We start from the raw sequence: 21,607 nt of genomic DNA, 5'->3' as shown, positions 1-21,607 counted from the left end.
TTGCATGTTTGGCCAAGTGAGAGCAAACTTGCCAGAATGGAAGGCGTGACCATGCCGCCTTGCGATAAGGTTGTGTCACCAAGAGAAAAGCCTAAAGTCATGGTGAAGGATGCGAGCGATGCGCGGAGCTCGACGTGATTAGGAGTGAGAATCAATCATATTTTCATATAGCTGGGGATTAACGCAGAAGGTGCAGAGTTCCAAGGTTGTATTCTTTTCAATCAATATCAACCTGTTTCTTGATGTTGCCAGTAGTGATGGCTCTGGTGTTTGCTACAGCATGAATCATGAGGCGCTGCATACCAGCTCTGTTTGACTCGCCGTTGCCGTGAAACACAACTGACAGTGGGGTCCTGAGACACCCCACAACAAGCTCAGCCAACTTGCACTTCAACACCAACAACACGCCCCAAGCTCAGATCGCCAGGTCAAGATTCCTCTACATACACAGCGACATGGCGACCAAGACTTATGACGCATCCAAGCTAAAAGCATACGGCAATGCCGCTGCCGGCCAGTACGTGTGTCGCATAGGCGGCTGCCTACTCAGCCTCGTCGCTTGACCCATACAAACTAACACAACAACTCCAGCGAAGGCGTTCTCAGCGATGAATCTGGCGCTGTCGTAGTCAAACCATGTACTCTTGCCGAAATCAACTTTTACGAATCTCTCACTGCGCACCCCGATCTTGCGCGCCATCTCCCCACCTTCATGGGTCAGCTGTCGCTTTCAGCTGACCAGACTGCCGCCGTAGAGAGCATCGAGAGCGGGACTGTACAGACGGCCGACGGCACCATTGAGCGACTGCATGGAAAGCATCTGGACACCGACCTGCACATAGTTCTTGAGAACATCACCCATGGGTTCAAGAAGCCCAACGTCTTGGACTTGAAGCTTGGCGCGCGGTTATGGGACGACGACTCCAAGCAGGAGAAGAGGGATCGCCTCGATGCTGTCAGCAAGGAGACTACGAGTGGCAGCCTCGGCTTCAGGATAGCGGGTATGCGCACCTACAAAGGCGCCGATGTACCAGACGTCCCCGAGGACCTGAAGGAGTACGTTGATGTGGACAGGGAGAGTGGGTACTGGGTGTACAACAAAATGTATGGGCGCAAGTTCAACGCCGAGAATGTGGACGAGGGCTTTGCATCTTACATCTTCCCTGGCGCAAAGTCGGAAGCCGAGCTCGATCGTGCGAGAGAAGTGCTTGCGTACTTTCTCGGTGAGGTCAAAGACATCCAAGAAGTATTCGAGAGCAAAGAGAGCAGGATGTACAGCGCCAGTATACTTCTTGTGTACGAGGGCGACGTGGAGGAATACGGCAACACAAAGCAAAAGCTGCGATCGGCGCATCCCGAAGACGATGACGAGGATGACGAGGAGAATCTGCCCAAGCTTGCCGAGGTCAAGATGATTGACTTTGCACACGCGGCATGGACGCCTGGGCAGGGGCCGGACGAGAATGCGCTGCAGGGCATGAGGAGCACGGCCAGGATATTAAAGAGCATGTTGGACAAGGTGCAGGATTAGAAGCGTTGTTTCTCTTTGCCTAATCTAGTCTTTGTAACCGCTGTATACCCGATGTTAAGCAGATCGTGTAGACTTTAGCTAAGCATGCATCGAATATGAACATCTAGACTACACTTGCTCCCGAGTATTGCAGCATTGATCGCAACAAGTGAAACGCATCTTCATACACACCATACGACATAGAGAATACCCAGACAAAGCTTTGCAACCTTCACCAGCCAGTACTAAGATACACCCAGCTCCGCCTGCGCCGTCTGATTCCAATTCGAACCGCTGATTAGTGAATCGAAGAACGCCGCGTCTACGCCCTGGAATGCCCAATCATCCGCCCCCGCAGTGAGATCCGGATACTCAGACTGTCTGATCTCGCCAGAGTCTCCAGTAGAGTCTAATCCCAAAAGCGGTGTCTGCAACGATTCCGCCTCGAGTGCCGAAGGGCTGAAACCAGACATGTCTGTCGAACCGGGACTTTGTACTAGTCCCGAAAACGTATCCTCGATACTCGTTGTGGTCGGAGGAAATACCTGAGCTGCAGATGGTGAATACGCTGCATTCTGACATGGTGGCGGCTGCTGCTGCTGCTGCTGCTTTGTAATCCCATCGGACCCAATCTTGATGATGCCAAAGTACGGTATTGCAAGTGAACAGTGATTTCCACACTGCTGCTGCAGTCTCGTCAGCGTAGTCGCACCCGTATGTCCCTTTTTCCCTCTGGCCGCCTCATTTTCAATCTCGAGCAAGCAGCGCAATTGCGCCGCGCTTCTGCTCGTGAGCAGATTATTTGCAGATTCTGCAAGCTGCTCGAGGCCTTCGACGAGCTGCTCGACCATTGCGCGGTCGCTGAGCCGCTGGTGCATGAGGAAGCTGTCTTGGTCCCAGCGGTAGCTGTCAATGTGCGCAATCAGGATGGTGATGCTGGCCATGAGGGCGAAGAAATTCGCTGAATGACACGCCTGCGTTACGATGGGCCGGAAGTTCTGGAACGCCATGAATCGGCTGAGCACGTCTCTGCTTGCGTTGATGCACGTGATTTTCGAGTACATGTTGAATTCAGAGTCTTTGCCGCAGCGCAGGAGGAAGGGGAGATGTAGGAGGTGGAGAAGGTTGTAGTGGCAGAGCTGGTCGCGGAGCCGAACGAGTTCCTGGAAGGCTTCTTCGGTGTTTGGATGGAGTGTTGTGACATTGGGGAGGAGCCAGTACTTGTATGGCAGGCTTCTTGCAATGCATAAAAGCTCCTGGTCCAGAGCCCGCGTGATGTCAATATAGTCGTCCTGTGGTTTGTGCCGGTTACGGTCGATGATGCGGCATGCAACACGAGTATGTGCCCGGGCAATCTTGCAGGTAGGGGGCTCTGTTGGAATCGTAGGCTGCAGTGTGGATGCTTGGCCTCCGTGTGCTAGACCTAGCATCAGACTGAGATAACTATCACTGTGGACGATACGCAGCCAGAGATATTTAGGATCCACCCTGCGCTTTGCATCGATGTACTTGACTGGTGGAGGATCGGGTAAATCCAGCTTCATCAGCTGAGCGAATACCATGGCCCTTCTGAAACCTATCCAGGCTCGACGAAGGTTGCCGCAGTTGGATTGAAACAACGCCTCACTGGCAATACATTCCACACCCTCAATACAGCCCACAAGGCGATCGTTGCTTGTGACCAACTGGACAACACTCTCCACCAGGCGATTGGTAATGACCATGGGGTGCTCTGATAAGCGCTCGGTTTGGCTACAGTGAAGATACTGAAACATCAGAGCAAGAAGGAGCATTTGCTTGGCCATTAGGATGGGAGGTGTTGTAGTAGGGTCGGGAATCGTGGCCAACTCATCCGCGAAAGCACGTGCATCGTACTCTGAGCCGTCTCTGGAGCCCATAAGGTAATGGTAGCAGAACAAGGTCGGAATGCGATCTGAGCCGCACACGATATCGATGTCGTGTTGCAGAGGAAATGCCTGACGTAGGGAATGTGAGATACTCTCGTTATCTGCAACAAACACCGTCTGTTCAGGGGTTGGCGCTGCCGGAGAAGGGGTCGGAAGCTGTCCATCGCTAAATGCCAAATTCTCTGATCGTGCAAGCAGATATTCTGCTCTCTGCAGACGCTCCACAAGCTGCTCACGCGACAGGTGGTGCAACGAGTTGGCTTGATTGAACGTGTTCCTTCGATCGTAGATGCTCTCTTCTGGCTCGTCCTGGAGAACACATGGCGTGTCCCGGCGCCGACAGGCTTCGCAAACTGCGTCTGATCCAGTGAATATGCACTTCACCTTTCGCTTCTTGCAGGTCCAGCAGCTTGTCGTGCCCTTGCGAATCTTGCGCCGCTTGGTGCCATATTCGAAGAGATTTGCCTCCTCAGCATGATGACGAGATGTCTCCATAAGCGCGGAGTAGGGGCCGTTGGAGGGTTGTGCCCCACTTTTTCGACTAGCCGAATGCAGTGTAACGTGGTACTAGTATGTACTCCGTAGATTTCTCCGGTGTAATCGGGTAAGTAAGCTCAAGTTAGCATACCGAGCTATTACGATGCGAGAACCGTACGGCGTAATATTCGGCGGATAAGATGGCCAAGTTCGAACTGAATGAGAAATCATAGGTAGTGCTGGCAAACAAGGCCAGCCACATCTTTGTCATCGCCAAGATCACACCTCCGAACGAACTTCGGTGGAAGCAAAATCGCTAAAGTCCGAGCGTCAACGGAAATAACCGGTCAGATCTAAGGTACGCCTTTTTATGATGACTCCTTCTGAGTCGCTGCTGCAATGATTACAGATGCACCGAAGCATTGTGTATCTAGCAAATGTCAGTCGTGAAGTTAATTCGAAGGCTCGCACTCGCCGTTTCAAATTTTACTGTTTTTGAGCTTATGCTGCGAAGATGACAGACTAGTCCGGGCGTAATGCATCTAGTCAACGCCAGCTATGTAATTGATACAGGTGTCTAGCAGAAGCGGTATGCTCTGGTGCAATCATATTCTGTTTAGAAGCCCTCATTCAATGCCCAATTACTTGGCGTATTCTGTTGACAATGGCTGTAGATATCACACAACGATACGGGTGCCACGTCACAAGAAAAGATGTCAGCTGAGAGTCAAGTGAGTCACTCCAAAGCTGCGTAAGCGTTAGGAAATTTGAGATGAAACGCCCAATGTAGTGGATATCTTGATGATAGTAGTAGATTGTACAGTCTATGTCTACGCAGATCTGCCGCCATAACCTCCAGTGATAATATCCCGTGATGCATTCCCGCTATGATAAGCAATTGACAGCCTAGCACTAGGCAACACCGCCTTGTAGTTTGCCTAGATTAAGCCGCTTCCACTGTACCAGTAGTGAAAACAAGGCTGATATCCCAGTCAAAGCAGTTGCAAGTGCCAGAGTGACCTTGATACCCGCCATATATGCTTCAATAATCCCAGGGACTTGTTGGGCATTAAATGAAACTCTTATCCGCGTGGCCCCAGTGCCAATTACGGCCCCTGGGTTGACATCTGGCGCAGTCCGGGCAAGCACATTGATCAGACGGTTCGCGAACCCTGATTGGGCTGCAGAAAGAGACAGGGCGCCACCGATGGTCTGGAAAACTGCGGCACTGCATTAGCATTGTAGATTGAAACAGGTGCTTTCCCAACTTACAGAAAATAACACCTGTGCCAGAAGACATGTCCACAGTCTTCAGATTAGCCTGGGCGGTGTTGATTCCCATTTGGAAGCCTAGGCCAACCGAACCACCGTACAAAATCTGGTATCCTATCCACTTGTCGACTCCTGTACCAATGTCGAACGTATAGAGCAGGCCGGTGCTTACAGTCGCCATCACTGCGCCGCCGACCATGAAAGGTGCAGCGAGGCCAGTCTTGGAGACTACAATTCCACTGACTGTGCTTCCGAGTGCCAGCGACAGAACCAGTGGCAGATTGAGTACTCCAGAGTTGATTGCGCTGCGGTTGTCGATACTTTGGAAGTATATCGGAAGATAGTACAGCAGTACGATATATCCTGCTCCATAGAAGAATATGAAGCCTGCTGGCTGCCAGATAGTTCGTTCACGGAAGAGTCGGGGCGGGATCATCGAACGCTCGCCGTTAAAGATTTCCCATGCGACAAAGGCTACTAGTATCGCAACGAAGCCAACGAGGAGGCCAATGACCATGCTGCTGTCCCAGGGATGCTTTTGACCGCCAGCTTCCAGAGCCAGGATGAATGTGACGATGCCGCCCATGACGAGTGAGACACCAACTGGATCCATCTGCAGGAACTTTTCTTTCAAAGTTGCCTCTACAGTCGCAGTTGACGGCATCTTCAATGAAAAGAATATAAGTACTGCGGCAGCGCCGCCGATAGGAAGGTTGATGTAAAAGCTGTTTTGGCTCGTTAGTCGACTAGCCTAAATACATGTCAAGAGGCTTGCTTTACTCACCACCATCGCCATGATGCTTCATCCGCGAAGACGCCACCAAGCAGAGGCCCGATAACACTAGAAAGCCCATAGATTGTGCCAACAAGACCCATGAGTACGGGCCGTTGCGCAGGCTCAGCAGCCAAAGCAGCGATAGTCATTGCACCCGTCACCACCGCCGACGCACCAAGACCCGCTATCGCTCTCCCCACGACAAACGTAGTCGAGTTTTGCGCAACACCGCAAATCAGGCTTCCGAGCTCGAATATGAATAGTGCTCCGAGAAAAGACCATTTGATCGGGAAATAGCGATAGAATTTGCCGGACGCGGGTTGGAAACCGCCAAATGTCATAAAGTACGCGGAGCCGTACTAAGAACGATTATTAGCAAGAATGGCTTTGTGGAAATCGAGGGAAATGATAAGGGGAAGGAATAGGTTTCTGGAAGAAAAACTCACCCACGACACCATGTTGAGACCGTGAAACTCATCAGTGATCTTGGGAATGGCCGTCCCGACAATAGTCATGTCGAGAGATGTTAGACAGACAGTAAGTAGGACCGATACCATGACCAGCGCCAATGGCAGTCCAGTCTGATACTCTTCTTCTGCAGTGCCGGCTGCATCCTCTTTGTCAATCTCAGCCTCTTCTGTGACGTCCGGGTCTGCGTCCTGCTTGACGGGTGCCTTTTCATCAGCAACTAGATCTGGCGTTGTAGTACCACTCTCAGACTGCGGCACTGCATCAGAAGCAGCTTTGCTGTCGGTCTTTTTGTCAAACATTTCAAAGTTCGATACCGTTGGGGACTGAGAATTGAGTCTGCAAATGCTGATGGAGACAAGTTTGAGATGAATGCTGAAGCGCAGTGGAGAGCCGAGAATGCAGACGAGAGGTATTCATATATGCCTTTGGAATGTACCTCTTACCTTGCAGCTGTGCTTATATGTTTCCGATTCGCTGGATAGGGGGCGACTGGAGTTCGGAGGACAAGCGGTGGACGTGAGATGAGGCTGGACTGCTCCGCCGAGCAACTTCGGCGGAGCAGTCCAAGGACTTAAGAGCACTTTGTGTGCCAGTTCAGATCACAACCATTATCTCCGCTTCCTTCTCTTCTTAAAGGACATATAAATTGATATCGCCGCATGTCGAACCACTACATTTTCTTGTGATCATCTTCAGCTTGTCATGGGCTGTATGATGGTGGATGCACTACATGCGCCTCACACTTTTTCTCCGACTCTCATATCTTTTGGCCAAACAAAATGACCTGGACGAAGATGTGTCGTTATTGCTATGAAATGGCTTTATTTTGGAATAGCAACAACCGACGCTATGCTTACATCGGCTCCACGGCTGCACGCCATTAGTCAGCGCATAAGTGGTTTCTGAGAAGAGCCCACACTCGATGCTCCCCGCACCAACTACATCTTTCATCTAAAAATGCCGCCGCTTCCCCAATCTAAAATTCTCCTTCCGTTGTACATATACCCGAATCCGGGTGCTTGGGAGCCTCTTTATACAGCGTACTCTCTTCCCATTCATTCCCTACTCGGACTCTCCCGACGCCACTAACATTCTCCCAGCGTCTCGCAACACCCTCAACTTGAGTTTTTGGTTATAATCAATCCCAACAGTGGACCCGGAAGCGCACCGTGGTGGCCTAACGAAGACTACGTCCGAGAAATACCGAGGCTAAATGCGCTGCCGAATGTTACCACGCTTGGTTATGTGCGAGCGACGTACTGTAAGCGGCCTCATGGAGACATCTGCGGAGACATTGAGACCTATGCCGAGCGCGGCCGAAACGACGAGCGGATGAAAGTCGATGGCGTATTTGTCGATGAAACGGTGAATCTATTCTCAGCGGAAGCGAAGAAGTATCTGGACGGGATCGATGACAAGGTCCAGAGCGCTGGTTTCTCCGGTAAAAGAATGGTACGTTGACGCAAAATGATGCAAGTGTAGTTGCGCTCATGGTGGTACAGGTCATTCATAATCCTGGTACAGCTGTGAACGCTGGACTGGCTGCACCAGGACCAGATATCACTGTGATTGTGGAGACGTCGTATGAGCACTTCATGTCGAAGGAATATCGTGATTGGCTAGCGACGTCGCCGTACGATCGTTCGCGGACCGCGTACATGGTGCATTCCGTCCCGGAAGCCGAGGTGGAACCTCTGACAAAGGCGCTGCGCACGCGTGCAGAGTATCTCTTCGTGACCAGTGCAACTTGCGAGTTCTACGAGAAGTTCGGCACCAGCTGGATGAGATTCGTGGCGGCCATGGTAGAGCAGTAAAGGCGCATGGATTCGTAGGCTCTGAGTGCGTAGCAGGTTGCTGGGTGCCATGGCCGAGAATTATAAACTGAAGACTGAATATGCCTCGAAGCTTCTGATACACGAATCGACTTGTGCATTGGGAATGTTGAGATCCTTATATGAACACATGGATATGCATGAAGCGTCTACATGTACCGAATGCTTTTGTTCGTCAAGAACGGCAGTAAGTAGAAATCACTGTCATCTGTATGGTTGGAGTTTCTTCTACTCATCCGAAAACACCTTCCCGTAATACTTCCTCAACAATGGCCCAAATCCTGCATCGATTCCAGAAGCCGTCGGGCATGTCGACCAAGCGGTCGTCACACCCATTTATTGGGAAGTGCTTCGTTGCGAGAAGCTTGGCCACACTCCTCCAATCCCAAGCAGTCATGGGATCGAAAGGCGTCACCTCTGGTCGTGGTAATTGTTTCTCGATACACTTCGTATCCAGATCCCAGATATGTGGATGCAGACTTCCATCACCAAGAGTGTTCTGCCAGAAATTTGCATCAAGCGGGATCTGCAATGCGAGCAGTTTGGAAGTTTGGTGTAATGCTATGACTGATGGGACCGGCAGGTAGCTGCAGACGACATCCAGAAGCTCTTTCGGGAGACATTCGATTTCCCGATGTGTGCGGGATGGTATCTGGACGAATTTGGACTCGCTTTTGGTGCGCGGCGAGCTTTCTAGGATTCTTTGCACGAAAGCATTGGTATCAGCCTGCTCGATTGGATTTGTGTAAAACTTCTGCGGGGTGTTACTTGTATGCTCGGGGCACAAGGTACTGGAACTTACTTCATAGCCGCCATCCCAATGATCTAGCCCGCTCAAAGCAAGAACGCTCCTGGGACCATATGTGCTACAGGAAGTAGAAAGGTGGAAAATATCTTTCACTGTACCATCTGATCCATCCTGCTGCTGTCGTTGTATGAAGCTAGTACTTAGTAAACCAGCCAATATTTCCAGAGCAGGTTTTCTATTGTAATCCTCTTTTCTAGACTGATGATGCTCTATAGCTCTGCAGCTTGTTGCTAAGCAGACATCGTGCAACGGAAACAAGGTGCCATGGTCGGGTGCATAATAAAGCGCGTCGACCCAGACGTCATCTTGCCCATTCGGTCCGCCAATGTGGAAGTATCCAGACCCAGTGAGCCTGAAGGAAGCAGGCTCCGAGAGAAAGACTTCTGGTAGGTCGGATAGGTTGTTCAGTCTGTTTGATGACTTAGTCAATTATATGGCGTCAGCAGACGAGTACTCACGAGTATCCTGTACTTGCTACTACATGGTGTTCAACGTCTTCGACTCTACCAACGAGACGAAGGTGATAGAGCCACTTGAAACTGATCAGTCGATCGCTCAAAAAAGCAATATTTTCAAAGGGAGAACAGCGTACCTCGAATTTTGGGTCTTTAGGGTCCATGTTGGAAACCTCGCCTTCGAGGTCGAATGGGCCGCCACATACCACACAAAACGTGCCCGTCTGCGTCGCGTGTGGCACGTCGCTCTTCCACTCGTCCTTGTCCCGGGAGGAGAAATAGTTCCCCATGTTGCTTGTATGAGGTTTGATTGAACTGGGCTTGCTCGGGGGGCTGGGCCACCCAAATAATGCTCGAAATGAAGAGGCGCGGTTCCTGCCCCGCTTAATCTAGTTTGACAGGAGACTGCAGCCGCTGTTGTACCGCAGGTCCGGGGCACAGAGGAATGTTGACGATGCGTATAGGTCAGTGTGAGATCAATGACGGTACTGCATCCTGCGTGTAGCCGAATGAGGAATAGTGAATCCAACCCCCACTTCCGGTGCGTGCAGGTGCGGGCGAGGCAAAGCGTCCCTTATACCTTGGGCACACGGCCGGAAACCGTCTGTTGCTCTTATTCCGTTCATGAGTCGGCCTTGATTATCTGTCCCTTGTGATGCTGACGCATATGCTTGGGTTTCCGTCCCGTGGGAGCAGATATTTGGAGAGTGCTGCGTGTATCATCCCGGAACTCTGTGCGTCTGATGTCGGGCATCCTTGGCAACCACGCGAGCTCAGACACGAAGGAATACCGATGACGAGCTTGGTAGCACACCGAGATGCTGCGTGGCCGTCTACGGTCCCAGGCCTTGTGATACCTTCAATGGCGGTACCACACTTTGGCCAGAAGAAAAACCCCTGCGTCTTACTGTAGCCACACACGCTAAGTGGATGCGCTGAAACCGTACATCTTGCGCCTTGGGTTCTCATGGCACGAGAGGCGAGCTTTTGACGTTGCGGTTTACAGCCAAATGAATACGGCCGCCATACAGGTCCCAAGTATGTTTCCTTATCCGAGGTGCCTGGCCTCCCCCTACCAGGTTCAATGGCAGCCTGCTCTTGCGCCCAAGAACGAGGTGTTGTCATTTCAAACACCCGAGCACGAGCATTGTTTCCGGCTCGTCGCCAATCAAGGGGGAATTGCCGCGCCAAGTTTGTATACGAAACACTCTTCTTAGACATGGCCAAAAAGCACAAACAGGTGGGTGCGTTTTTCGAATCAGACGGAAAAGGCGACCTCTGTGTCGAGCATTTGTCGCACAGGGAAGAGCCTGTTTTCAACCTTCCGTCAGTAATTTAGTATTCTACGCTTCGCTTACCTCCATCATGCAATGCGAGGCATGCGCATGGTTCTTTTGTGTTGAGAGATGCCCAGGTTCTCCGGCTGGCCCATGCCCATGCTGCGATGGCCGTCCCTGGTGTTGTCCAAAGATAGGGGCTGGATAGTCAGGGCAGCTTGAACGAGCACGACGTGCAATCACAACATGAAGCCGAGGGCCGGGGGCTTGCATGAATGTTTGGTGTTCTCATCTGAAAATAGCGACGACTTCCTACGTTTGCTGTCAGCAATTGTGATGTTTCATTGATCGATGACGTTGATCCAGCGCTACTTACCCCACCCGGGCTGAGCTAGCGTCACACTGTCCCGTCCGCAACCTCTCTTTCTCCTTCTCCCCATCCACACATGACTAAGTCGAGCAGCATTGTATTTTTCTTATCCATTATGACACTGCAATACACCAAACCCCTCTGATTGCCCAAAGCTCGTGGTGTGTCGCTAACTGTGCGCGCCACCTGTTGTTCAACCACTTGAATGCAAAATTTCCGATGGTAATATCCTTCGCATAATTGCGAGCATGAAGGAATTACCATGGAGACGCCGACGCACTGTACGCACGGGTTCCAATACTTGCAAACATCTCTGAGCTATGCCAGTGAGTGTCTCCTCACAATGGCAGCTTGGGCCCATTCCTCAAAGCTACAACCACCACCATAGTCCGGGTTCTTAGCGTCCTGGTCAGTACCCCCGGTACCCTCGGTAAGTCATCCTATGCGACCATACCTCGCGCTTCTTCATTCCTCTTCGCCTCCCGTAATATCCCCAACTAATGTGACCCCGCAGTTGTGTTTCCGCCTCGAGGCGCGCCGACCCATCCTCCAACTGGTGTACCCTTTCGCTCATCCCTACGCGGGAACAGATTCTTATTATACGCTTGTAGCTTAGTTCCTGCTGGATTCATTGCTACATCCTGGTTCTGGTCCACGGGCATGGTTTGTGGCAGTGATACATCTGCTGAGCTATTCAGCGAATCTCCATTGAGTGCGGAACGTATGTTTTCTTTCGACACTATGCGCGCCATGCTACGAACAGATCCGTTTTGTGGCTCCTGTTGCGATTGAGAACTGTCGATATAGCCTTGGATGCTACCCTTTCTCCTGGGGCTTTTCGTTGGGACAGGTGGCACCAAGTCGTTCTGCTCACTCGCTGCAGACAATAATGATGCACTGTCCGGAGAGGTACCCGGCCACGCAACTGGCTGCGGAAGAGCTGTACCGGACTTTCCAAAAGCCAGAGATGGTACCTCACGGCTGCTATTCTCTGAAGCGACCCGCAGACGGCCAGTATACGGAGCTGGTTTGATTGGCCCTGGTAGACGTGTGGGTGGTTTGGCGGGCCGCCTCGGCTCAGGTGTCCGACCAGTATTTTCTCTTACCATTTCCAGCTTCGTCGATGTTATTTCATCATCGCATCCACTAACCCTGTAGCTTGGGATACGTGGCTCCCCATACGGCTCCTGCTTGCTTATCGATGATGTCCATACATCCTGCCGCTCATCCTTGCCATGTCGTTGTGGCAGCGGAGTCGCACTCGGCTGATTCTTGGACGATGACACGGATCCATTGGTGGCAGCTGGTGTCTGCAAGTTCTCCAGGCCATCGGAAAGATTAAATGGATTGGATTTGCGTACTGAGCCGTAGACGCTTGGTTCCGACGATTTGCGCTCTGTATCAGGGCGGGGCCAAGGTGTGATGACGGACGTCCCCGACGATTGTAACGAAGCATGGGTCGCCTGATCTCCGACTGTTCGGATGTGTTGGTGTGGCGGAATCGGCAGCTGATCGCCAGGTATTTGGAGTTCACGCGTTACTCCATGCAGCGGACTCTTCGGCTCCTCAATCAGCGCCTGCTTACTACGTGATAGCGAGCGTCGGACGCTGTCTGAATAGCGTTTGATAGGGCTGGCACCACCATCTTTGCTGTGACCCTTGCTTTGCCTTCTGGGGTCCATCTTCATCAGCTGACGTCGAGAGGCCTCGGCTTCGCCCGTCTGCTCAGCCGCTTTCCTGAGATTCGCTCGTGCTCGCTGTTCCTCCAACCATTCCTCCATCTTGTGCTTGAATCTCGGACGTTCGACCAAGCCTCCATACTGGGGGTAGACGTGGCGAAGTTCCTTCTCAGTCTCATCGTAGTGCTTCCGTGTCAGTATACCAACCTCTTTGGGGGGATTGCGCGGCGGTACGCTACTCGTTGCACTGGCTTTTGGTATAGACACGACGCGGTAAGGAGTTGGCGACATTAGGCGGTCCTGGAGAGTGCTGACGTTTTCCTTGGGAAATGCCAGACCAGAAGGGCATCTATCTTCAATGAAGAGCGCAAGGCGCCCATAGTGTCGTCGACCCATGACACTGTAAGAGGCGCGAACTGCATTGATTATAGGCACGAATACTGCCTGCCATGCGGTACAGACGTTGCGCAGCTGGAAGAAGTCAAAGCCCCATGGGTTGTGCTTCTTTCCAACCTTGAAGGTTTGCAGCAGCCACACAAACAGGTGCTTCTCATAATCGTCAATACCCCAACCTTGCTTATCGATGATGCCACGGTCGAGACCTTTTGTTGCGTGGTCTTCAACGTATTCATCCGCTCCAGGATCGTGGCGGCGAATATCTTCATCGAACTGTGTGTAGAACCACAGTATGTCCGTGCGCGAGATACCTGCATCGCCGTCGCTGGTTGCTATCACGGTCCGGCGTGGCATTGCATCCGGCTTCATCACCCAGATGGAATCGCGGAATATCGCCCAAGGTCGGAGAAAGGCATCGGTAGCGAGGAAGCGCTCTTCGAGTGCGTCCAAGCCTGACAGCTTCAGCAGCGAGAGCGCTTCCTTGAGCTCGGTGGGTACTCTGTCTTTGTCGCCACGCGCGAGGAGATCACGCATGACTCTGGGGCCCGATCCAAGCGGCGGGAACGCCATTGCAGTTTCTTTCGGAGGGCGCAGTGATTGAAAGTTGGTTGAAGTGGTTAGCACTGACTGAAGCGCAGTGTGTTTGGGGTCAAAAATAAAAAAATTACACAAAAACAAGTGTGCAGCAAGGTTTTGTGGGAAATGAGACCAAGCGCCACGGTGAATGCGAACGCTCAACGGAAAATAGTCGCTTGGGACGCGGTATTGCGCCACATAATAGTACGACCCGGACCTGGACTACTGTGGCTAACAATGGACCTTTCACTCATGCATATATCGTTCCATGTTATGGACCGAGATGACCAACGACTATTAGAAGAGGTACATGATAATTACACACCCAACATCACGAAGTAAAGCTTGTATACTGACTAGTCATAAAATTCATATATCCGTCGCAAGCGTCCGACTCATTTCTCCCATACGCAGTCCCACTGGACATGGCCAAGCGCAGCAAACGAAAGTCCAGGCTAGCCTAGGCAGCAACATCACAGCGAGAATCGAGAAAAAGGTGAAAGTAAAAGAAGACTTTTACCTTGAGCTAAGCAAGACGCATCTCGGCATCTCCACCGCATATATGGAAGCGACCCAGCCCTTCAGCATGCTGACATGTAGATCCGCGTCCTCGCTACAGCTCTCACTCAATCACTAACCTGCGATGCATCTAAAACCTTTCCACGGACCTTTTACCTTTCAAACCCGAAACGCGTGTGGCGCGGTATACCCTGATATCATCATCAAGCCGCGTCGGGTAATACGCCAGCAGCCCTGTTCTACCTGCGACACAATGTACCCCTCGAAAAAAGAAAAAGAAGGCACAGCCTATATATCGAGATAAAGAGACGGTATTTCATTCGATGACTGGGTATCAATCTGCTACTTATTTCCGCCCACCTCTTTCTTCTCCGGTTCATGCTAGCACCGCGTGATACTTGACATTGCTTTTTGCGAGTTGGTAAATGCTGGGGAGAGAAAAAATGAACAGGAAGAAAGAAAGGTGGATAGATGGATACTTGGAAGAAAACTCAAAGTAAAATGATTGTAACTAGGCTGCAGAACTTATACCATGCTAGTTTTTATTTTGGATTCGGAAAACGTCAAATGCGTCATTGCTGAGATTGAAATTGAGCAAGGGAGACAAGTGAGAGTGAGATCATGGGAGGCCAGAAGAAGGGTGGGAGGAAGAAAAAAAAAGGAGGGTTGATAAGTTTGTATTGTTAATTTTCCTTATAGTAGAGCTAAGAGCCATTATGTCGTGTATGAATATCGTGAAGAGTCATGTCCATTTACAAAAACAAAACGAAAAAGATACGTCCATATTCAATTCATTGGTAGTGCGTTGAGGCATACCGCGATTGATACCGTTTATTCACTTTGCCATTTGTTGCGCTTCTTCTTCTTCTTCTTCTTCTTCTGTCACTAGCAGTGTTGCTTTCTTCAACACTGTGTCGCTTTCTAGGAAGTCGTCGTGGCCTAGCTAGGCCAGGATCCTTCGTAGAATGTAGCAGTCCTACTCTCCTCTCGTTGTCTCTTTCATGATTGAACAACTCAACAACATACACTATGCTTTGTTCTAAGATACCCAGATACTCTGCACATGCCGCTTTGTTGAAGCGATAACACGCTAGGTAAGAAGACCTTATACGAAGACTGTTTTTATGATTAACAGAATCTCCTTGTCAGTCTCTGGTGGCAGAGGGAATCTTCGACTTCACATGGGGGGGCTGCATGTCTGAGTAACCGGTGCTTGCGTAACGATCAGTCCCTTGAATCATTCGCCAAGTTGACCGTGCCCGAGACGTGTTAGCGAGATACGAGCTACCCAGTGGCATTTACAGACAAGATCTCAGGCCCTTGCGTCAGCTGTAGGACGAGCATAAGAGTTGCTTAAGCGTGACAGTTAGTTTCCTTGTCTGTCCCAAGGCCTACTTCGCAACCATGCCTGCGGTAAAGCCTGGGGATTGAATTAATTCCCACCAAAAGAGGCACTGTAGCAGCACCAGCTAGTGGCTTTGATCAGCAATCCAGCAATTGGTATGGGCTAGTGTTCCACGTGGATGTCTAGGTTTGAAGCTTGGGTACCACTTTCTCTTCGACTACCGGTCAGTCCATTTTTAGGTCTTGAAATTGCCGCGAATAGACTCGGAATTTTGGCTCGGTCCGATTCGGCCAAGTCAGGGGAGGCCTTGCTGACTAAGACCTAAAGATGATGGGATGAGAACCAAACCAACTAGCGTGTAGTCTTGGGTGCGTTGTCTTGTTTGCAGTCCGCGTGATGCTTGGTGGGCACGGGCACACGTCTTGGGCAAGAAGTAGCTCAATATCCTCCATACATGTTCATAGCGGGTGGAAGAGGAGACATCAACGGAGGGTCGCATACCGATGGTACATAGGCTGGCGAGGCTGAGAGGGGTACACTTGGGAACTCGTCTTGGTCTTCTTCGGGCGATGAAAGCTCGAGTAACCTCTGTGGCGATCCAACACCAAGTCCAAGGGTGGTAAGTTTATCCTGTAGTATGCTCATGACGGCAGGATTACCGCCACGGAAGCCAGCGAGCACCTGAGCGAGAGAATGGATGAGATCTCTAGGGCCAATATCGAAATGCGTCTCGTGGTTTAGTGACGGCATGATCATCATGACATCGGCAAGCGAGTTGGCTACATCAAACAGCTTGGACTCCTGTTGCAGAGGTCAGTAGGTTCGTCGTCCTAACAGGTAGTGGGCTCCCACCATGCCAGGCCCGTGAGCCTCAACACTTTGGCGCGAAAGACTGCTTAGATTGTTGAGCACGTTTTGAGCGATTTTGGCAGGGAAGCGAAACGAGAATTCTTCATCTTGGCTTGCTCGACTGCTCAAGTTGGTGACATTGAGCGCGTGTTGCCATAGGAAAATACGCATCCATTGCTGCGTCATGGAGATGTCTGCGCGCTGGAGTTCGTTTTCGAGACTGCGGGGGTCTTCGTCGCAGCTGAGCTGCTGCTGGGCGGAAGCCAGCGCTCGGCGCGCGCTTGCAGGATCGGCCGTGATGGTGACATCGAGAATGTTGAATAGTCGGCAAAGCTGGACAAAGGCAGGTGTGACGGATCCGTCATGCAAATCCTCGAGTCTTGGCAGATCGGGTGAGCGCTTCAGTGTCGTCGGAACATCGTGCTGCAGGGAATGGGCTCGCTCCGTGATGAAGAGGAGCCAGTAGACCCTCAAAGCAGCCTGTGTCTGCTCCACGTCCAGGTGCTGGTAGTGGGTTGGTTTATGTAAGCCCAGAATATGGGCTTTGAAGATGGCCTCTCCGAGCAAAACCGTCGAGGCATTCATGCGGCCGACGTTGGCCGAGTACACATGCAGGAAGAAGCTGCTTAGCAGAGAGTACATGGTGACGTTTTCCAGGTGGTCGGATTCGTTCCTTGCTTTTTTGGCCTCTAATTCGAATGCGTTGCTGGAGACGCGGTAATGGCCTTCGACTGGACTTCCGGGCTCAACGTCAATGGAGAACTGGCTGACGATGGCGGCACATATGGAGGTGGCTAGTGCATATGCTTCCAGGTCGTGGGGGTGCGTGATGAGGCGCGCAGTGAGGACTTGGACATCGATCACTGGCCAGATGCCGTATCCGCGGACCTGGTAGATTTCGAGATACTGCGAGAGACATGCTAGGGGGAGTCTCTGGGGCTCTTGGTGGATGGCGGAGAGGGTCGGGCTCACGATATCGGGCCACTTCATAGCACCACGGCTATGCTGTTGTCGCTGCTGCCCTCTGCCCGCCCCTCCCTCCAGCTTCCGACAAACCTCCCAGCCCGCCTGCGCCTGCGCCTGCTGCTGCTGCTGCCACCGCGCCACCCACCCACCTGCCTGCTCCAGTCGCCTCCGCTATGCCCACCTGACTGTCGTCGACGTCTCCCGACCATAGTCCCTCCGATCCGGCTAGAACCTTGGCCCGAGAAAAATGGCCATGGCTCCGCGGAAGGGCACGCGACGGGCATGTGACCCTTGTTCTGTCAGTACGTCGCAGCACCGCTTCACCCGCAAACACTCGCACAACTGACCCTCTGCTCTCGCGCGCCGCAGGAAAAGTCCGCTGCGACGGCAACCAGCCCTGCGCCAGGTGCGAGGCTGCCAAGTGGGACTGCACCTATCTCAAAACCCATGGAAAGAGCGGGCCCAAGGGCCCCCGCCGCACCACCGAAGCTGCCATCCGCCGCCTGCAGGAGCGCAGCAAGACCAGCCACCATGGCTCGCGGAGCGCCAGCGAGACGAGCCGTGAGACGGGGAGCCCAGTCAACGAGCTGCCCTATCTGACCCCGCTGCCTCATGTGGGCGATGCCAACCTGGACCCCAAAGGCTGAGGTCGTGGCAGAAGCATGCGGCTGATGCAGAGAACAAAAGGTGGAGAAGCTGCAGCACGCACGCGGGCCCCTGTCGGGTGGGGGCTGGGGGCGCAGCCAATCAGCGGCGGGCAGTAACGGCGGCTGCCGGCGCCAGCGTGTCTGCCCGAAAAACTTTCCTTCTAGAAGCTCTGTGGAAGAAAAGCGTCGCGTGTCCGCGGGCGCCAGCCGCCTGTCGCTGCACACAGGGCGGCGGCTTATATCATGCCATTGGCAGCGCGCGCCCGCCGTGCCTCTGCCTCTGCCTCTGCCTCTGGCGCACGCGATCGCCGCCTGCAATCCACCAGCCCCCCATCGCGTCTCTCCGCCCTCTCTCCACCCCCCGGCCGCCCTCTCTGCGCTGCCACCACCGCTGCCCCCGCGCGGCTACTTGCGGACGGCAACCTCCATCTCCATCCATACCCAGCCTGTACAGGTGACGTACTGCCCGCCCGCCATGCTAGCAGGGCTGCTAGCTTCCGCCCTCAGCCTGCCACCCAGCCATGCCCATGCGTCGTCTCCCCCGAGCCCAGCGCACATGGAGCCGATAACGCGCCGGTCATCTTTCCCTACAAGTTCCTCGACCCCCCCGACGTGTCTTGTCGCTGGAAATTGCCGCAGCCTATATCAGTCGTGCTAAGCATTAAATCCCGCACCCTGCCGCTGCTGCTGCCGCCGTCATCGGAGTGCCTGGCCGACAGCGACACAGCTACGGAGGTGCCTTTCTAAAGTATTGTCTGACGCTAATCTCGGCGCTTCGGCACAACTCTTCTTGGCGCAACTCCCACCTTAGAGTTGAGGGGCTGTCTGATCAGTCTGCCTACTACTATGTAGTTATCCTTTGACTATGGCTCCTTATACTGATATATATACCCGTACCTTAGTAATCGCGTTAAAATCACCTCCTAGTGGCAAGAATACCTCACAAGTCTCTGCGCTAACTGGCGTTCATCCTCGTACTGTAGATCGTATCTATAGTAGAGCTATTGCTGCAGGCTTTGAGCCAAACGACCTTCCTATTAAGATCCTTCCACACCACGTTCAGGATGCTCCAAAGCCTGGTAGGCCTGCTAAGCAGGCAGAGGTGAAGGAGCAGATATTGCAACAAGTACGACACGATAGATATGGACGAGAGAAGAGCTGTGCTGACCTTGCTGGTGGGCTCAGTCTCCAAGGAGTCGAAATCTCTGCCTCTACCGTCTGGAGGGTGTTGAGAGCAGCAGGATACAGGAAGACCGAGCCAACGAGGAAGCCTGGGTTGACACAGGAGATGAGGAGTGCTCGTCTTAAGTGGGCATTAGAGCATAAGGACTGGACGTTAGAGGACTGGAAGAATGTCATCTGGACAGACGAGACGTCAGTGGTGATCAACCACCGACGTGGGGGCTATAGAGTCTGGAGAAAGGCAGACGAGAGGGTAGTCAAGAGCTGCATCCGTGAGAGGTGGAAGGGATACTCTGAGTTTATGTTCTGGGGCTGCTTCTTGTATGACAAGAAAGGTCCATGCCATATCTACCAGCTGGAGACGAAGGCAGAGAGAGAGGATGCTGCTCGTCGGATTGAGCAGCTAAACGCTGAGCTTGAGCCTCTACAGCGAGAGGAATGGGAGCTGTCAGAGTCTATGAGAAGGACAGGGCTACGCAATAAGCGTGGCAGGAAGCCTCAATGGAGATGGACAGAGAAGACAGGTAAGCTGGTGCGTAAGTCTGGAGGTGGTATAGACTGGTGGAGATATCAGGCCTGCGTTCTAATTCCAAAGCTGATTCCTTTTGCTAAAGAGTGCCTCCAAGATAGACCTCGGACTGTCGTAATGGAGGATAAGGCACCTAGCCACGCCCACCACTATCAGGGTGTGATCTATCGCCTGTACGACGTTGAGAGACTACTTTGGTGTGGAAACTCGCCAGACTGTAACTGCATTGAGCCATGCTGGTTCTATATGAAAAGAGAGACTACAAAGAAAGGAGCTCCGCAGTCAAGGGCTGAGGCAGTTAGAGTCTGGCAGAACTGCTTGAGAGATCTCTCACAACTTAAGATCCAAGCTTGGATTGAGCGAATTCTTGTACATATTCAAAAGATAATTGAGCTACAAGGTGGTAATGAGTACATAGAGGGGAGAGACAAGCCTCGGCTAAGGCGGCCGCACTTCGGTTAGATTATTCTTGGCAGACAATACTTTTGAAAGGCACCTCCGTATACTGTACCCTATACATACGCTTATCCACCACGGCCTAGACCCGTATCGCTGCGCCATACGAGCATCTTCGACATGATGTTTTTTGGTTTCCACCCACGTCCACTCGTCGCTGCCCTGGTGCCCTCTAGACATTGCCACGAGGCCAATGCGCCGCCACAACTCCAAGCGCTCACCTCACACTCGACCATGTCCACCAACGGCCGTGGCATCAGACGTGCTGCTATGTTTGGTGCGCGCACGACCCTGCGGCATATGCATGCGCGACACGCACAGCCTGCTACACGACGTCATGTCCTCGCTCTGAATCAACCCCTCTTGGCAGCCATGCGACCATCGTAATAATATGGCAAAATTCATAGCGGGCGCGTGCTGCCTGCCTGTGGGTTCGCGAGATACGAGAATCTGGGGAAGCTAGATTATCCGTCTCGCCAAGGGGCCCTGGTCCAAAATACCCATATGAAAGGTGTCGCGGCAAGCCCATGAAATGGCCCTGTATTGGTTGGCAGAGCTGGTCTGAATATATCGCTTCTGCACCCTCGAGCGCCGAGTGTCGTGGTTCCCGCCTCTCTCTCCATGTCGTTGGATGCTCGACCTGTACTACGAGTGCACAAAGATGAGCTTGTCTGCAAGAACCGTGTCAGTGGCGTCTCCAGCGACGTTGCTGGCTATTTAAACAGCCGTCTTCTCAGACTTGTTGCAAGGTGAGCAGATGGCAGAAGCAATCTTCGCTGCTCTACCATTCAGCACACAGAGCAATCCTCTTCACCTGGTACAGCCAGACATTGACTCAAACATGAAGTCACTCGTCCTCACCGCAGCCCTCACCACCCTCACCACCCTTGTCCTGGGTGCTCCGAAAGACCCCTACCCGGCACCCTGTGGGCGATCCGACCCTTCCGGAATCTGCACTACCAAGTCAACCTGCTACGACAAAGGCGGCTTTTGGGTGCAGCGCGATTGCACCTTTTACAACGTGCTCGACATCGGATGCTGCTACTCCATCCCCGACGACAAGAAATAGCACATGCTCCGAGCCCAAACTGGCAAAAGACGTTGCGAGCAGTTCCGCAGCGTCTTGTAAGCCGGTCCCCTCCAAGTGGATAAAGAGCAAAAGATCCATGGGCATCCGAATTATGGGGCTGTACCACTAGTCGCTGAAATTTATTCTTTCTGCAACACGTGCCTTGATCTGATTGCCAATGACTGGCCCGTGTCTCCCGAGAAGCCAAGCGACGGCACTCGTGCACTTGCATGCTCAAAC

At 52.5% G+C, this 21,607-nt stretch overlaps 10 protein-coding genes across 10 annotated transcripts; 5 read left to right on the top strand and 5 right to left on the bottom strand.

Moving 5' to 3' along the window:
- The first annotated feature begins 392 nt into the window (after positions 1-392).
- SETTUDRAFT_135206 (uncharacterized protein) lies at positions 393-1,637 on the top strand. Its single transcript, XM_008027232.1, has 2 exons — positions 393-517; positions 592-1,637. Exons 1-2 carry the CDS (start codon positions 456-458, stop codon positions 1,529-1,531), a joined length of 1,002 nt encoding a protein of 333 aa, XP_008025423.1. The 5' UTR covers positions 393-455; the 3' UTR covers positions 1,532-1,637.
- A 118-nt stretch (positions 1,638-1,755) lies between these two features.
- Positions 1,756-3,912, bottom strand: SETTUDRAFT_89557 (uncharacterized protein; the record flags this gene model as incomplete). Its single annotated transcript, XM_008027231.1, has 2 exons — positions 1,756-3,583; positions 3,689-3,912. 2 exons carry the CDS (start codon positions 3,910-3,912, stop codon positions 1,756-1,758), a joined length of 2,052 nt encoding a protein of 683 aa, XP_008025422.1.
- Positions 3,913-4,806: 894 nt separating this feature from the next.
- SETTUDRAFT_88585 (uncharacterized protein) lies at positions 4,807-6,711 on the bottom strand (the record flags this gene model as incomplete). The annotated part of the gene is made up of 4 exons (XM_008027230.1): positions 4,807-5,114; positions 5,167-5,917; positions 6,034-6,300; positions 6,388-6,711. 4 exons carry the CDS (start codon positions 6,709-6,711, stop codon positions 4,807-4,809), a joined length of 1,650 nt encoding a protein of 549 aa, XP_008025421.1.
- A 658-nt stretch (positions 6,712-7,369) lies between these two features.
- On the top strand, positions 7,370-8,226 carry SETTUDRAFT_31155 (uncharacterized protein; the record flags this gene model as incomplete). Its single annotated transcript, XM_008026842.1, has 3 exons — positions 7,370-7,452; positions 7,513-7,864; positions 7,915-8,226. 3 exons carry the CDS (start codon positions 7,370-7,372, stop codon positions 8,224-8,226), a joined length of 747 nt encoding a protein of 248 aa, XP_008025033.1.
- A 250-nt stretch (positions 8,227-8,476) lies between these two features.
- On the bottom strand, positions 8,477-9,797 carry SETTUDRAFT_153612 (uncharacterized protein; the record flags this gene model as incomplete). Its single annotated transcript, XM_008027229.1, has 4 exons — positions 8,477-8,998; positions 9,047-9,461; positions 9,511-9,584; positions 9,645-9,797. The coding sequence occupies 4 exons, from the start codon at positions 9,795-9,797 to the stop codon at positions 8,477-8,479; spliced, it is 1,164 nt and encodes a 387-aa protein (XP_008025420.1).
- Positions 9,798-11,651: 1,854 nt separating this feature from the next.
- On the bottom strand, positions 11,652-13,799 carry SETTUDRAFT_87353 (uncharacterized protein; the record flags this gene model as incomplete). The annotated part of the gene is made up of 1 exon (XM_008027228.1): positions 11,652-13,799. The coding sequence occupies one exon, from the start codon at positions 13,797-13,799 to the stop codon at positions 11,652-11,654; it is 2,148 nt and encodes a 715-aa protein (XP_008025419.1).
- Positions 13,800-16,107: 2,308 nt separating this feature from the next.
- On the bottom strand, positions 16,108-17,508 carry SETTUDRAFT_88260 (uncharacterized protein; the record flags this gene model as incomplete). The annotated part of the gene is made up of 2 exons (XM_008027227.1): positions 16,108-16,470; positions 16,522-17,508. 2 exons carry the CDS (start codon positions 17,506-17,508, stop codon positions 16,108-16,110), a joined length of 1,350 nt encoding a protein of 449 aa, XP_008025418.1.
- Positions 17,509-17,731: 223 nt separating this feature from the next.
- On the top strand, positions 17,732-18,131 carry SETTUDRAFT_19358 (uncharacterized protein; the record flags this gene model as incomplete). The annotated part of the gene is made up of 2 exons (XM_008026710.1): positions 17,732-17,786; positions 17,854-18,131. 2 exons carry the CDS (start codon positions 17,732-17,734, stop codon positions 18,129-18,131), a joined length of 333 nt encoding a protein of 110 aa, XP_008024901.1.
- Positions 18,132-18,996: 865 nt separating this feature from the next.
- SETTUDRAFT_87293 (uncharacterized protein) lies at positions 18,997-20,304 on the top strand (the record flags this gene model as incomplete). The annotated part of the gene is made up of 3 exons (XM_008027226.1): positions 18,997-19,315; positions 19,472-19,956; positions 20,029-20,304. 3 exons carry the CDS (start codon positions 18,997-18,999, stop codon positions 20,302-20,304), a joined length of 1,080 nt encoding a protein of 359 aa, XP_008025417.1.
- An 835-nt stretch (positions 20,305-21,139) lies between these two features.
- Positions 21,140-21,367, top strand: SETTUDRAFT_89617 (uncharacterized protein; the record flags this gene model as incomplete). Its single annotated transcript, XM_008027225.1, has 1 exon — positions 21,140-21,367. One exon carries the CDS (start codon positions 21,140-21,142, stop codon positions 21,365-21,367), a length of 228 nt encoding a protein of 75 aa, XP_008025416.1.
- Between the last annotated feature and the right edge of the window lie 240 nt (positions 21,368-21,607).

This window comes from Exserohilum turcica (assembly GCF_000359705.1).
Source record: "Exserohilum turcica Et28A unplaced genomic scaffold SETTUscaffold_2, whole genome shotgun sequence".
Lineage (NCBI taxonomy): Eukaryota > Fungi > Ascomycota > Dothideomycetes > Pleosporales > Pleosporaceae > Exserohilum > Exserohilum turcicum.
Note: the sequence above shows the minus strand (reverse complement) of the source record. Positions and strands in the feature narration are given on the sequence as shown.

Bases quoted from the DNA above. Each gene is read 5' to 3' on its own strand.
- SETTUDRAFT_135206 (XM_008027232.1), top strand. From the start codon at position 456: ATGGCGACCAAGACTTATGACGCATCCAAGCTAAAAGCATACGGCAAT. The intron at 518-591 runs GTACGTGTGTCG...CAACAACTCCAG, and splicing joins GGCAATGCCGCTGCCGGCCA to CGAAGGCGTTCTCAGCGATG.